The sequence below is a fragment of the Cheilinus undulatus genome, linkage group 22, assembly GCF_018320785.1.
Source record: "Cheilinus undulatus linkage group 22, ASM1832078v1, whole genome shotgun sequence".
Classification (NCBI taxonomy): Eukaryota; Metazoa; Chordata; class Actinopteri; order Labriformes; family Labridae; genus Cheilinus; species Cheilinus undulatus.
Window position 1 is genome coordinate 35,451,595 of NC_054886.1, and position 15,857 is coordinate 35,467,451.

General features: G+C 39.9%; 1 protein-coding gene across 2 annotated transcripts in view; it reads right to left on the reverse strand.

Moving 5' to 3' along the window:
• Positions 1-15,857, reverse strand: part of kif1c (kinesin family member 1C) — a 55,796-nt gene that overhangs the window by 10,293 nt on the left and 29,646 nt on the right. Inside the window, exons 3-15 of one of the 2 annotated variants that reach the window (XM_041779106.1) lie at positions 12,286-12,413; positions 10,739-10,815; positions 7,279-7,357; positions 7,086-7,186; positions 6,639-6,704; positions 6,357-6,535; positions 3,964-4,075; positions 3,572-3,649; positions 3,420-3,485; positions 3,228-3,306; positions 2,573-2,651; positions 2,247-2,395; positions 693-812 (exon numbers count right to left, since the gene is read on the reverse strand). In XM_041779106.1, coding sequence (XP_041635040.1) covers positions 693-812; positions 2,247-2,395; positions 2,573-2,651; positions 3,228-3,306; positions 3,420-3,485; positions 3,572-3,649; positions 3,964-4,075; positions 6,357-6,535; positions 6,639-6,704; positions 7,086-7,186; positions 7,279-7,357; positions 10,739-10,815; positions 12,286-12,391 — 1,291 coding nt within the window. In that variant the 5' untranslated portion in view covers positions 12,392-12,413. Of the gene's footprint in view, positions 1-680; positions 813-2,246; positions 2,396-2,572; positions 2,652-3,227; positions 3,307-3,419; positions 3,486-3,571; positions 3,650-3,963; positions 4,076-6,356; positions 6,536-6,638; positions 6,705-7,085; positions 7,187-7,278; positions 7,358-10,738; positions 10,816-12,285; positions 12,414-15,857 lie in introns of both variants that reach the window. The other variant, XM_041779105.1, reaches the window with a different exon arrangement.

Consider the following 15,857-nt stretch of genomic DNA (forward strand, 5'->3'; position numbering starts at 1 on the left):
AATAATAATAATAATAATACCAATAACAACAACAATAATAATAATAATTATTATTATAAAAAATTGTATTATTATTATTACTACTACTACTACTACTATACTACTACTACTACTAATAATAGAAATTATTATTATTATTATTATAAAAATTGTTTTAATTATAATAATAATAATGACAATAATAATGATGAAATGTATTGAAAACAATGTCATTTTTAACAGTATCCTTCAAACATTCTAGGTTAAGGACATATTTGTAATATTTTAAAGTTTAGGTGATATGTCTGTCTTGTTTTATTTAAATAAAGTAAAAATAGGGGGGAAGAACAAATAAGAGTTGAAAAAAAGAAAAACATAAGATAATATAAAGAATAAAAATTAAAGAATGACAACAAGGATAAAAAAGAAAAAATATTTGAAAATAAAATATCAATAAAATAAAATTATAATTAAGAAAAATATAAATAAAAAATATATAATAAATAAAAAAATGATCATTTTTAATTAAAATAATAAGAATTAAAATAATTCAAAAATAATAGCTATAGTATTATTATTAATAATAATAATGATAAAATGGAAAAAAAATAAAAATTTAAACAATCATAAAATAAAAATGAAATAAAAATTTTAAAACATGAAAATAAAATGAAAATATAAAAGTAGCTCTACTTTGATACCTGTGAACACACCTGGAGGGGCGGAGCCATTCCCAGGAGCGACCCCATTGGCTGTGAGCTGCATCGGTGTAGTGGACACACCCGGGGCGATGGCGGTGGCGGCGGTGGCAGGGCCGTTGTTGTTGTTGTTGACTGTCGGAGGAAACAGAGTCACGTTTCAGGTTTAACATGCAGGAATCTCTGCTATGCTGCTTCTGTAGAGAAGACTCACAGTTGTTGTTGTCTGTAAGCCCCCGCCTTTGAAAATACCTCACACAGACATACCGCACATACACACATTTAAAATAAGCACACACACGGCCCAAAGTATGTGATTGAGCTGCATGGTGGGCATTTCTATAGCAGCATTACGCCCTGTTATATAACAGGAAACAGACCCATGCAGTAATGTGTCTAACTTTAAGTATCATGACTCTGGGCTTCATTCACCTTCTTTTAAAGAGTAACCTCTGCCAGATTCATGACACTCTAGAGTTGGGTGGTGTTTATTGTTTAAAAACTATTAAAACTTCCACAAATGTTCCCATGGTAACCAGTAATATTACCAGGAGTTAAAAACAAACCACATTATAAAAGAAGCCATCTGACTGAGCTCCTGCTAGCATGCATGCACGAGCACGGCGAGCAGAGCGTGTACCTCAGCTAGAGTTTCATTTGATCAAAAACTCACCAAACTTTACAGAAAATTACACACCTGTGGAAATTTGGGGTGTTTTGGTGGATTTGTGATAGATGGGGGACTGGAAATGAGCTACATGTATGAAAATCAGTACACACGTGTATCATGGCTAGACAAAAAAAAAGTCTCACGACTCCATCCTCTAAAATGTACAGGAAGTGCACTATAAACAGCTAAAGGTCATAATTTGATGTTTTTGGGGGATTCACAACCTTCATATTTTAACAAACTACTCTGATGGATTTCATCCGATTGACTTGAGATTTTTCGTGCTCATACCAGACAACCTGGAGATCTAAAGCTGTACGAACTGAGAGTTTTCACCATAGGGCGGAGCCATGACCAGAGCCCAAACTTTAACTACTTTTGTGTATATTTTCTGCAGTGAAAATTCACTGATAATGCCTCATAACTTTTTAATGCTTTTATCAGTCATCACCAAACTTCATAGGGATGATCACACTTTGATCCTGGACATCTGTATTTAATGATTTTGCTGATATCCACCTTCTACAAGAAAGCAGCAGCATCTCTAATGTATAAAGTCCTGTTTTTTTCTCATTTTATAATAAATAACAGTCCTAGGAGGAGCCACATGCTTTCTGTGCTCTGCTGCAGCCCACAGTAGGTCGCTTACATCCAGTTATTCCCACACTCACATGGCTGAACACAGCCACATATTTTAAATTTGTAGATAAATAAAACCTCACTGTGCTGAGGCGTCTGCTCAGGTTATTCTGAGTATAAATGAGTAAATGTTCCATTCATAAAGTGAGTTTATACTGGTATTACTGGGGGTTATTTTGAGCATTCGCTGGTTAGTTATTAACTTTATAAAGAGGGTGTACTCGTCAGTAAAAACTCAGATTGACAAAGTTTGTATTTACGAGCATTGTCGAGCAGCTCCTGCAGGCCCTGAGAGAACAGCAGGTTTCTTAATCGCTCCACCTCCGCCTTCAACTCTCTGATCAGTTTGGCGTTTGGATCTTCGTTGATCACGGCGTTACAGCGGATCTGTTTGGCTCGGTCAGCATACCTATGAATGACATCACAGCGAGGTAGATTAGGTAAGAACGGGTTAATCTCAGCCTAACAACACGTCTGCTCACTGACCCCAAAAACAAAGGTTACATTAGAATATCCAGGCATCACTAATCAATGCACGATCAGTTGACACAAAGACTTATTCCACTGAAAATCTCTACTGTCTGACCTGAGCGTGCTCAGTGTTTCTTCATAGTTGATGTCAGCAGGACTTAAAGCAGCAATCATGGCCGTCCGGGAGTTTCCTCCTGAAACACAAAAGTCAACAGCTTTTTATTAGCACTGGTCACCAATCAAAGTCATTTAACATGGGCTGAGAACATGGAAAACTGTTCTGTGGTCAGAGGAAAATTGTTCTGTGGTCAGAGGAAAACTGTTCTGTGGTCAGAGGAAAACTGTTCTGTGGTCAGAGGAAAACTGTTCTGTGGACTAAAGAGGATCTGGAGCATCCAGCTTGTTCTCCTGGCTCAGGTCTAAAGCCTGCATCTCTGATGGTATGGGGCTGCATTAGTGCCTATGGTGTGGGCAGCTCTAACATCTGTTGTCACCAGATAATTCAAGACCAGTTAAACCGTGACACCGCTTCACTAGTTCAGAAAAGTTTGTAACTTCCGGGACTTTTAAAAGGTTGTTCTGTAATCATTTAAAGCATGGTTTCTGTTTTAAAAATGATGTTTGTGGTTTGTCTTTATTGTAAATGACCTCCTGTGGTCCTTCTGCACTACATCCAGGTAGCAATGTTTCATTTTGTCAACTAGAAAAGTTAAATATATTTACACCCACTCTTCACATCTTCCTGCAGCAGTGCTAGCTGTGGGACTCACCCAGGTTTTCCTTCAGTAGCCAGGTGAGAACAGAGTCTCTGTAGGGAATAAAGTCACTTTTCCTCTTCTTGTTGCTTTGCTGTAGAGAAAAAGAAGGAAGTCTGTCTTTATTTTAACTGCTGAGAGACAGTCAGCTTGTTTAAAGTTGTTAGATTTTCTGATTTAGTTTAGTATAAACACCGATCTACGTACCATTTCAGCCAGAGCCGATATCACTTTTCCTAAGGTGGTCAGAGATTTATTAATGTTTGCTCCTTCCTGCAGACAAACACAGTAATCACAGTGTTGAAGAAGCTTTTTCATCAGAGGATGTGACAACTCCAGTAAAAATGTTGACCTCTGACCTTCAGTCGAGTTCCTTTCGCCCCCGAGGAGTCGGCTCGCTCGCTCCCAGCCAGGTCGACCAGGCTGATCTTACTGACCTGGAGACAAAGATTCATCATTCATTTATCTTTGATAACAGAAAAAAATGAATTTACTACAAAGACACGCTGCAATTATACCTCAAACACAAAGCATGATGGGTGTATACAACTTCGCAAAAGAATCTAAGGACAGCAGACCCAAAGAGGGATTATCGTAAAGACCCTTAACTTCCTCTTAAACGCTCTATCACTGAAATTAAAATCCTGACTGCAGACTACGTAAATAAAAACGGCTCATGTTGGGTTTTAGGACGTCTTCACGAGGACAGCGAGAGATCCCGGTCCCTATAGGACAGAGTACCAACACAGACCTTCTCCGTGTCCAGGCTGGTCATCTGGTCTCGCCGTTTCTGGGTGAAGACGATGGTGAAGACGGCGTGTGACCTGGACGACGTCTCATTCATGTTTGTGGCTGCAACCGTCCTGTAATCAATAACCAGTCAGGTATCAATAATCAATCACAGAGGATGATACACACCACTGACTATGGATCAATGTGGACAACCAAGCTGGCCATGAGGGGGGACAGAGCGGACTCTGGGACCCGTGGAGGTCAGACTCTAGAGTTAAGAAATAGAACTGGATCAAAATTGCAATTTCAGCTGAAATTGCGCTGGGATGCTGAGAGCTGAATTGTGGAAGAACTGCTGAAAATAGCCAAAAGCACAAAAATAGCTGAAAATAGCATAAAAATAGCATAAAATGGCATAAAAGTAGCTGAAAATGGCATAAAAATAGCTGAAAATGGCATAAAAATTGCATAAAATGGCATAAAAGTAGCTGAAAATAGCATAAAAATTGCATAAAATGGCATAAAAGTAGCTGAAAATGGCATAAAAATTGCATAAAATGGCATAAAAGTAGCTGAAAATAGCATAAAAATTGCATAAAATGGCATAAAAGTAGCTGAAAATGGCATTCAATACCTCAAAAAAGAATAAAAATAGCTGAAAGTAGCCTTAAAAAAGCTGGAAATGGCACAGAAATGGCTGATTTTGGCCTAAAAGTAGCTGAAAATTGCATTCACTGCATTCACTAAAAGGTAGAAATTAGTAAAGTCATAACAGTTGAATGACAAAGAAATTGAATTTTTTAAGTTTAAACAGTGTCAATACAACAAAGTATGAAGGAGGAGATAGCCAGCACAGAAGAATAATAATAAACAAAATGGCTGACACGAATCTCAATAGTGTGGATGCTCAGCATCCCCACTGTTAAAGAATTAAAGAGACAATGGACGGGAAATGGAAAAAATGAGTAAAGTGGCAGTAATGGGCAGCAAGTTATAAATTAAAAAAAGGAAAAAAGTTGCAAAGATTGGCAACAAAGGGAAAAAACACGTTTACACCAAGAAACTTACAAAAATGTGCAATAAGTGGCAAATAAAAGTGGCAAAAAGGGGAAAAGCAGCCAAAATGGATTAAAAGTAGCAAAAATAACATAAAAAAGGACAAAAAAAGTAAATAAATACAAGTCGGAGCCCAGCGGCTTCAAAGGGGCAAAAATGGGCCAAAATGGGCTAAAAGGGATCATAAATAGCAACAAAACAGGGAAAATCATCAAATTATTGCAACAATACCTTTAAAGTGGCAAATATTGGTTAAAGGTGGCAACAAAAAGTGACAAAAATTAGTAACAAATGACTAAAAAAATTCAAAAATGTGCAAAAAAGGGACAAAAACTTGCATAAACATGGAAAAAGAGTGACAAAAACCAGCAACCAGTGGCAGAAAAATGGCAAAAATAAATTTATAAATGGCAAAATTATTAAAAGTCACAAAAATGGGAATAGAGTGGCAGATAGAAGCAGCAAAATTAACTAATAAGTGGCAAAAATGGGCAGAAAAGGGTAAAAATGGTCAAAATATTGCAAATTTGGGTTTTAAAGGGGCAGATATGGGTTCATAGCAGCAAAAAGAAGAGATAGAAAATGGTTGATAAGTGGCTAAAAGTGGCAAATATGTGAGAAAAAGGAGAAAAAATTGGTTAAAAGTAGAAAATAAAAGTGGAAAAAATGGGCAAAAAAGGGCAAAAAATGTCAAAATAGAGCCAAAAAGAGTGTCAGAAATCAGCGGCAAGAACGGGTGAAAGGAGGGGACAATAGGCAAACAAGGGCAAAAAATTGGGTCTTAAAGTGGCAAAAACGTGACAGAAATCGATAACAAGTGGCTAAAAAATGGCAAACATTTGAGGAAAAGGACAAAAAAATGGGTTAAAAGTTACAGAGTAGCAAAACAAGCAACCAGTGGTTTTTAAGTGTCGAAAAATATGTGAAAAACTGCAAAAATAAGATTATAAGTCGCAAAATTGGTGAACATTACAAAAATGGGCATAAGGTTGCAAGTAGAATTGGCAAAATTGGTGAAAAGCAGCCAAAATAGATTTAAAGTGGCAAAAAAATGACAAAATATTGAAAATTTGGGTTTAAAGGGACAGATATGGGTCAAAAATAGCCAAAAGGAGGGTCAGAAATCAGTGACAGGTGGCTCAAAAGTGGGGACAAGTAAACAACAACAATGAAGGCTGGCAGAGCTAACTGCTAACTTTAGCCATGCTCTACTCTCATCCAGCTTCACATATCCACTCACTAAAACAACGACCCTGTGATGAAACGACTGTTTAGACTGGTCAAACGACAGTAAAATCAGAACTGGACAGCCCTAGCGGAACCATCACAGGATCAGTGAGGAGAGGGGAGACTGACCGAGCCTTGTTTCCAGCGTCCATCAGGTCTCGGATGTCGGAGAATCCAGTCACAGCCAGTTTGGACAGATCTTCAACGTAGGGGCCGAGGATGGGATGCTCCCGGACCCGCAGAGTCCCCTGAGACTTTGGATTTAACAGATCCCTGACCCGCTCGCAGTAGATCTCCATGTAGGACACCTGGAGGAGGAAGAGGCAGCGCTCAGACACAATACACCTGCAGCATTAGCCTGATAATGTTAGTAATATAAACCTGAGCGTTAGCCAATCAGAGCAAGTTTACCTCCACAGAGTAGGTCAGGTCTGGGTCCATGTTTTCTCCTGTTCTCTGGAACAAGTCTTCACACAGCTGGGAGCAGAAACAGCCAATCAGAGAGGCTCATTTATCGTTTTTAACACATAAATCTACACATCACTGCTGGAGAACGACGAGCTTGGGCAGATTCCTGCTCATCCTGCAGAGGGCTCTCAGTAAACCTCAGTCCAGCCCGGGTACAGTCCTCCACTACAGTAAGCTTCGGATTATTAGGGTCACATCCTACTGACCTACAAGCAGAGGCGTCTGTCAAAGAGACGCTGTCAGTTTATGTTAGGAAACCTGAACAAACAGCAGACAGAGCAGCGCTCCAACCTCTGTGTGCTCTCTGAATTAGAGGGGCCTTTCTGACTCACTGTCTCAGGTTAAGTAGGCTCAATCATCACTCAGTCCTCAGCGTTTCTGTCTGTTTACCTGTGGTATGATGCCCTCCTGTCCCGGCTCCTGTTTCCCCATCATAGTGTAGCTCTTTCCCGCTCCCGTTTGGCCGTACGCAAAAATACACACATTATAACCTGGAAAACAGCCAGATTCACAGTTAACGTGCTGATTTTAACTGGAATAACACAGGCAGACATTTAAACCTGCAGGTGCATCCTGTTTTTACCTTCGAAGGCGTGCAGTAGCATCTCCTCTCCGATGTCTTTATACACCTGCCTCTGACAGGCAAAGCTGGGGTCGTCAGCCTGATCGGACACAAACAGACACCTCTGGTTAGAACAGAGCCTCATTAATGCCCTCAAAGCTTTATGCATGTGCAGTAAGTCCGTTTTTTGATGTTTATTTTTATTTATTAAGGGAATTAAAATCAATCAGACCAACCTGGCCCTATGTGGAAAACCTAACAACTGGTTGTTCCATCCTTGGCAGCAACACCTGCAATCAAGCATCACTGTGGAGGAATGTTGTCCCACTCTTCTCTGCAGAATTGTTGGAAGGTTTTCCAACATGAACTTCCTGTTTAAGGTCATGCCACAGCATCTGAGTCAGATCTAAGTCCAGACTTTGACTAGACTGCTCCAGAACCTTCATTCAGTTTTTACACCGCGTTCCACATTATTATGCAAACGACTTATTTCTCTGATTTTCTAAATATCAATGTAAATGACAGAATATTTTTCAAGTCATCAGCAGTTAGAGTATAATTCAAATGTTTTTGAACAAACTTTATAATGATAACTATTATGTTTTAAAAAATAAAAACCTCAAAATGCACTTTTCCACATGTTCCACATTATTAAGCAGGCCACAGGTTTCAGCAATATGGGAAAGAAAAAGGATCTCTCTGCTGAAAAGTGTCAAATAGTGTAATGCCTTGGACAAGGAATGAAAACATTCGATATTTCAGGAAAAATTAAGCATGATCATCATACTGTGAAGAAATTTGTGTCTGATTCAGAGCACAGACGGGTTCCTGCAGATAAAGACATAATGAGGAAGGTTTCTGACGGACAAATACATCAGATTAAGAGAGCAGATGCTAAAATGCCAAAGCAAAGCAGCAAACAGGGATTTGAAGCTGCTGGTGCCTCTGGAGTCCCACCAACCTCAAGGTGTAGGATCCTCCAGAGGCTTGCAGTTGTGCATAAACCTACTATTCAGCCCCCCCTAACCAATGCTCACAAGCAGAAACGGTTGCAGTGGGCCCAGAAATACATGAAGACTCATTTTCAAACAGTCTTGTTGACTGAAGAGTGCCGTGCAACCCTGGATGGTCCAGATGGAGGAGTAGTGGATGGTTGGTGGATGGCCACCATGTCTCAACAAGGCTGTGACGTCAGCAAGGAGGGGGCGGAGTCATGTTTGGGCTGGAATCATGAGGAGAGAGCTGGTAGGCCCCTTTAGGGTCCCTGAAGGTGTGAAAATGACCTCGGCAAACTATATAGAGTTTCTGACTGACCACTTTCTTCCATGGTACAAAAAGAAGAACAGTGCCTTCTGTAGCAAAATTTTCTTCAAGCATGACAATGCTCCATCTCATACTGCAAAGAATCCCTCGGTGTCATTGGCTGCTATGGGCATAAAAGGAGAGAAACTCATGGTGTGGCCCCCATCCTCCCCTGACCTTTAACCCTACTGAGAACCTTTGGCGCATCCTCAAGCTAAAGATCTATGAGGGTGGGAGGCAGTCCACATCAAAACAGCAGCTCTGGGAGGATATTCTGACATCCTGCAAAAAAAAATTCAAGCAGAAACTCTCCAAAAACTCACAAGTTCAATGGATGCAAGAATAGTGAAGGTGATATCAAAGAAGGGCTCCTGTGTTAACATGAACTTGGCCTGTTCAGATGTTTTTGATTGAAATAGCTTTGATTTCAGTAAATATGACCTCCTAATGCTGCAGTTTCTACAAATGACCATTTTCACTTCTTTACAACCTATAAAATGTTTTAAAAAGCTGTTGTGCTTAATAATGTGGAACAGTGCATTTTGAGGTTTTTATTTTTAAAAAAATCATTTTTGTCATTATGAAGTTTGTTCAAAAACATTTGAATTATGCTCTAATGGCTGATGACTTGAAAAATATTCTGACTGTCATTTGCATTAATATTTCGAAAAATCAGAAAAATATTTCATTTGCATAATAATGTGGAACGCGGTGTAGTCCGTTCAGAGGTGGACTTGCTGGTTTGGGATCATGGTCCTGCTCTATAACCCAAGTGTGCCTGAGCTTGAGGTCATGAACTGATGTGTCAGACGTTCTCCTTCAGGATTTTCTGGTAAAGAGCAGAATTCATGGTTCTAGTGGTCCAGGTCCTGGTCCAGACCATCACACTACAACCACCATGTCTGATTGCTGGTCTCAGGATAATGTCATTCTTTCAGGATAATGTCATTCTTTGAAGATAACGTCATTCTTTGAGGATGATGTCATTCTTTGAGGATGATGTCATCCTTTGAAGATAATGTCACTCTTTAAGGATGATGCCATTCTTTGAGGATGATGTCATCCTTTGAAGATAATGTCATTCCTTGAGGATAATGTCATTCTTTGAGGATGATGTCATCCTTTGAGGATGATGTCATCCTTTGAAGATGATGTCATTCCTTGAGGATAATGTCATTCTTTGAAGATGATGTCATCCTTTGAGGATGATGTCATCCTTTGAAGGTAATGTCATTCCTTGAGAATAATGTCATCCTTTGAGGATGATGTCATCCTTTGAAGATAATGTCATTCCTTGAGGATAATACCATTCTTTTTGGATGATGTCATCCTTTAAAAAACATAAAAGGCTTCTAGGGAAGAGGCAAATGCTGGAATGTTCTATTCTGTGGGCCTTTTCCCTTTTTTTTTGCTGAATATTCGGCTATAGTTGATTACCTTTTTTTAAGTAGATGAAACTATTGAATGTTAGGGCTCAAGAAAGTTTTTTTGTCTGCTCAGTCCTCAGAACATTTTCCCAGAAGTCTTGGGGATCATCAGGATGTTCTTAGTCAAATGTGAGACAAGCCTTTCTGTTCTTCTTTTTCTGCAGTCGTGACTCCGAACTCTGACGGTAACTGAGTCAGTGAGGCCTGCAGGTGTTTGGATGTTGCTCTGGGTTCTTCTGGGACCTCCTGGATGAGTCATCCATGCACTCTTGGAGTCATGTTGGTATGCCAGTCACTCCTGGGAAGGTCCACAGCTGTTCACAGTTTTCTCCATTTGTGGATAACAGCTCTCAGTGTGGTTTTCTGGCTGATAGATGTCAAAAAACTTTGTTTCTCATCTATTCATAAATTTGTTGAGATAGTGCCATGCTGTGTTTGAGATGTTTTAGCCTACTTCACTTTGTCCAAGTTTTCTCCATTTGTGAATAATGGCTCTCCCTGTGGTTCACTTTAGTTCCATAGTTTAGAAATGTCTTTGTAAACCTTGTAAACATAGGGCCAGGTAGGTGTGGATGGCTTTTTCCCTTACTAAATGGAACCATTTGTATTTTGTGTTTACTCAGGTTATGTTTGTCTAATATTAGAATGTGTTTAATGATCTGAAACATTTAAGTCTGACAAATATGCAAAAACAGACATCAGGAAAAGAGGGAAATGCTTTTTCCCAGCAGTGCAGGTCAGAGCGTTTTTACCGTTGTGTGTGACCAGTAGGAATAGTCAAAGGTGAAGTTCTTTGCGGCATCTTTGGGCTGTTTGGGGTTGGAGATACCTGGAGAGGAAAAACACAATCAACCTTTAACGACCTCCATAATGCCCCTATGGTTTCTTTTTTGTTTTTGTGCTGCTGGACATTTTGTGCTTCAAATCTGCTTTAAAGCTTTAATTCTGCAGGAAAGCTGAAATATTTCTGGATTTGTTGGGTGTTTAAATACTTTTGCAGCTCCAAACATAAAGGTGAAATCTGCATGTGAGTGCCCTAACATTAACCACAGCTTTAAAATGCCCATCATTACTAACAGGCTATTAAGATAAAACTATGTGAGTAGACTGGAGTGTTTGTAGACTGAAGCATGGCTGCTAAAAGCAGCCGTCCTGCAGGAAAAGTCTATAAATAAACCCTGTGCATGTGTCAGTTCAAACTCTGCCAAGTTCAGAGGTCACATGACAGGCTGAGGCATGCTGGGATTGCTGAGGAGAGTTTAAACCCCAACAACACAGAGAGAATGAGATCTACCAGCTCTGTTTTTAACCAGTGAAGATGTTTTATAGTGAAGAAAATGAACATATTCAACCCCACACAGCTGAATTATTCCAGTTTCAGGGCAAAACCTGCATTTATTTTACCTGTGGTACATTTAAACTCATTATGACGATGTTTTTTAACATTTTAGAGCTTAACCCTTAAGAGATTGCCAGAGGATATTCATTTTAAAAATAGTTTTAGAATTGTTGTCTCAGTTCCTTAAATTAGCTTAAAAAGTCTAGGCGACACAAAAACTGACACATTTGTCCCTAAGGACCAAAAATGTCCCATTGAAAACTACTGCTTTGACACTGCAAAAAAGAAAAAAAAATCCATCAAAATCAATGCCAGTGACTGCCTAATTTAAAGTGAAAAAAATTTTTTATATATCATTTTCACAGCTGATTTTAGGAGGCTGACTGCATTAGGATATTAAAGGAATTCATAATGGTTAAACATGCCATTTAGAGTTAATATTGTGAAGTTATGTCCTCCCGTTCAGTCAGCCAACAAGCTCTAATCATCACATCATCACATGCGCACCGGTCTTAAGCCTGGATAAATTCTCCAGGAGATCACTCTAAATCCCTCTACTTCATCTGCAACACACCTGTGTGAGTAATGAAGAGTTTTCCTGGTTTACAGGGACACAGCAGGAAAAATAAATACTTTAGCAGGACGTCTGACCATGGGAGGACAAAGGTTGTTAACTAGATTAGAACTAAGCTGGATTTTAGCCGAGAGCTTAGTCCTGAAAGAATTAGCATTAAATTGATGTTTAGTCCCCAAAAGAATTGACCTGAAGTAACTCCTGCGTGACCTAAAGTAACCCCTGCGTGTGACCTGACGTAACCCCTGAGTGTGACCTGAAGTAACCCCTGTGTGCGACCTGAAGTAACCCCTCTGTTCGACCTGACGTAACCCCTGCATGTGACCTCAAGTAACCCCTGCATGTGACCTCAAGTAACCCCTGCGTGTGTGAGAGTCATCTCTTACAGGTGGTGTTTCCCTGCATCTGGATCACACACTTGGCGTTGCGGCCCGTCTCTCTGGAGTTGAACGGGCGGACTCGCACCGCCACCTTCACCGACGCTCCCGCCATTGCTCAGCTCCGCCCACTCCACCTGGAAAGAGCCAGTCAGAGAAATAAACAATGACACTGTGCATGACAAACAAGAGCTTTGGTTTTAAAATAGACAGTATGAAGGCTCTAATTAAAGATGGAGGTGCATTATGGGAAATGTAGGATTCGGCGTTTTGTCTAAATGCTAGGATATTTCAGTCTCACTCCTTCACTGTTGCTATTTCTGGACTATAAGTGAATTATTATTTATTTTCTTTCATGTGTTTTCCTCCAATCAGAATCATTCACTTCAAACCCAGAGATGGAGTTCCACAGAAATATGAGGCTTAAAATCTCAGTCGCCCCCTAGTGGGACGGAGTTCACTAAAGTCTAGGCTAAAATAAAGGTGCATTTCAAAGTAAACTAAAGTATTTCAACAATAATGTGTTAACTAAGCAAAAAAATGTTTATCTAACGGGTTCAAGTCCCGCCTGTGGCTCCTTTCCTGCCCCCCCACTCTCCCATCCCTGTTTCTGACTGTAGTCCCAGTCCTCCTCTCTAAATTAAAGGCGTCTTTAAAAAAGCCCTTTCTAACTGTTTTATAAATAAAGCTTGATTTGTATTTAAATTAACAGTGTGCATTAACTACCATGTGACTGGAGCACTTCAGCTTTCCTACAGTCGTCTCCTCTTCCTTCCTCTCTCCCTCCCTCTCGGTTTTCCTCTCTCCATCCCTCACTTTCATGCTCTAACCACTCTTCATCTCCTGGTTTTCCCGGCGCTCCACCCCGTCCTTTTTTACGAGCTCAGCTTTTTCCCTTCCCGCTCTTTTTTCTCTCCTCTCCTCCTCTTTTTCCACTCGTGGATTTACCTTTCAGCACATTTCCCTCTCAGAGCCTCCCAGATGCCTCTCCTTTTCCTCCTCCTGTCTCGTCTCTTTAATTTCTCTTCTCTCATCTCTGCTTTAGTAATCTGAAACCTCTTTTCTAGTTTTTACATGGCTCTTTCACTTTCTCCTCCTCTCTTCTCTTCTCTCTTTTACCTTCTTTAATCCTCCTGATTTCCCTCCATTGTTGCCGTTCTTTCCCATCTCCCTCCTCTCTCTGTCAGTACGCCTCCCTCCTCCTCCTCCTCTGTTCATTTTTTCCTCTTTCCTTCTTTTTCCACTCTTTTCCCTTCTCTCCGTCTCTCTTTACATTCCTGCCGTCTGTTGTGTGTTTCCTCGTCGCTATGGAAACCACGGCGGTCTCATTTTCCCTCTTCCTTTTGTCTTTTTTTTTTTACATCTGATTGTCTCTCTTTTTCTCCACCTCTCTCTCTCTCTCTCTGTCGATCGCCCCGCCTCAGGCCCTTAAACACACACGGGTAGTTAAACACTGAATTCCTCCACTTGTGAGTGTGATAATGGTTATTGATCAGCCTGTCAGTCATCGATCAAACAGTCTTAACCCAATCAGAGACTCTGATTAGAGAGATTGATCATGTCATTGATCAGTGATTACATCCCCATCAGCTTTAGTGTGTGTGTGAGTGTGTGTGTGTGTGTGTGTGTGTCGGAGGCTGATCTGTAATTAAGCTGTCTGCAGTCTCTAATAAACACATGGCTGACATTCCAGCACTCACACTGCTGCTTACAGCCGATAAACCAAACTTCTGTCTGACTGTAGTGAACACTGACGGCCTCTGTACGCTGCTTTTATTTGACAAAAAAACAAACTCTTTACTGTCAAAGTGAAAACAGATTTCTACAAACTAAAGCCAAGAAAATAAAAATCTGTAATGTGAAATAAATTACTGCATAAATATTCCCCGTTCTAGTCAGGATTCGGTAGAGTCTCCTTTGGCTGCAGTCACAGCTCTGGGTCTGTGTGGATAGGTTACAAGTCTTCCAGCTCTGACTGCTGAGAAGCATCCCCTCAGCATGATGCTGCCACCACCGTGCTCCACAGTGGGGATGGTGTGTTTGTGTGTTTTTGTCTGATGGTCAAAAAGCTCCATTCTGGTCTCATCAGACCAAAGAACTTTCTTCCTCTTGACCATGGAGTCTCAACCTTTTCAGCCCACGACCCCCAAAATAAAGGTGCCAGAGACCAGGGACCCCCACTGTACCTAAAGGTGGTTGAACTAGGGCTGGGCAATTAATCGCAAATTAGATTAAATCGCAGTATGGCATGCTGCAGTTTTTAAATCGCAGTGTAATATTTCTTTCAGCTGAAAAGTGTCAAAATACCAGTTTGATACAAACTTTTTTTTTATGCTTTACACCAGTGTTACTCAACCAAAGAGCCAAATTATTGAAAAATACCTCTGCAAGAGCCATAATCTAAGTGTTGAAAAGTTGCAAAAACAGCTTGAAGTAGCAATAACAGTAAGTTAAAGCTGGCAAAAATGGTCAAAAAGCAAGAACAATGGGTGAAAAGGGGTGGAAATGGGGAGGAAGAATGGGAAAAGGGTCAGAAAGTAGCAAAAATGGGTGAGAAGTGACAAAAAAAACAAGTTACAATCGGCATAAAATGGTCCAAAAGTGGCAAAACTGTGGCAAAAAATGAGTTAAGTGACTAAAATGGGCAAAAAAGCAGTCAAGAGTGGCAAAAATGGGCAAAAAAAAAGAGGAAACATGTGGTAAATAATGGCAAAAGGTGGTTTAAATGGGCAAAAAGTGGCAAAAAAAATTCGAAAAAGAAGGACAAAAACTTGTCAAAAAGAAAAGGCAAAAATTGGGGGAAATAGGAAACAAGTGGTATGTAATGGCAAAAAGTAGCCTAAATGGACAAAATTTTCAAAAAAATGGTAAAAATTTCAAAAAATGGTAAAAAAGCAGCAAAAATGGGTGAAAATAGGCGAAAATGGGGAGAAAAATTGGGAAATGGGTGAGAAATGACAAAAAAACAAGATACAATTGATATAAAAAGGTCAAAAAGTGGCAAAACCGTGGCTAAAATGATTGAAAAGTTACTAAAATGGGCAAAAAGCAGTCAAAAGTGGCAAAAGTGGGCAAAAAAAAGAGGAAACAGGTGGTATTTAGTGGCAAAAGGTAGTTTAAATGGGCAAAAAGTGGCAAAAAACATGTGAAAAAGGGCAAAATGGGAAAAAAAGGAAAATAGAAGAGGCAAAAATTGGGAAAAAAGGAAACAAGTGGTATATAATGGCAAAAGGTAGCTTAAATGGACAAAAAGTTGCAAAAAATGGTAAAAAGAAGGGCAAAAATTGATTAAATAGCAGCAAAAGTGGGTGAAAAGAGGCAAAAATGGGGAGAAAAAGTGGAAAAATGGTCAGAAAGTAGCAGAAATGGGTGAGAAGTGACAAAAAAATGAGTGGAGAGTGACTAAAATGGGCAAAAGGCAGTCAAGAGTGGCAAAAATGGGCGAAAAAGAGGAAACAAGCTGTATTTTGTGGCATAAGGTAGATGAAATGGGTGAAAAGTGGGAAAACAGAATAAAAATGGATTGAAAATAGCTAAAAAAAAATGGCAAAAAATGGTGGAAAAGGAGGTGACATGGGATT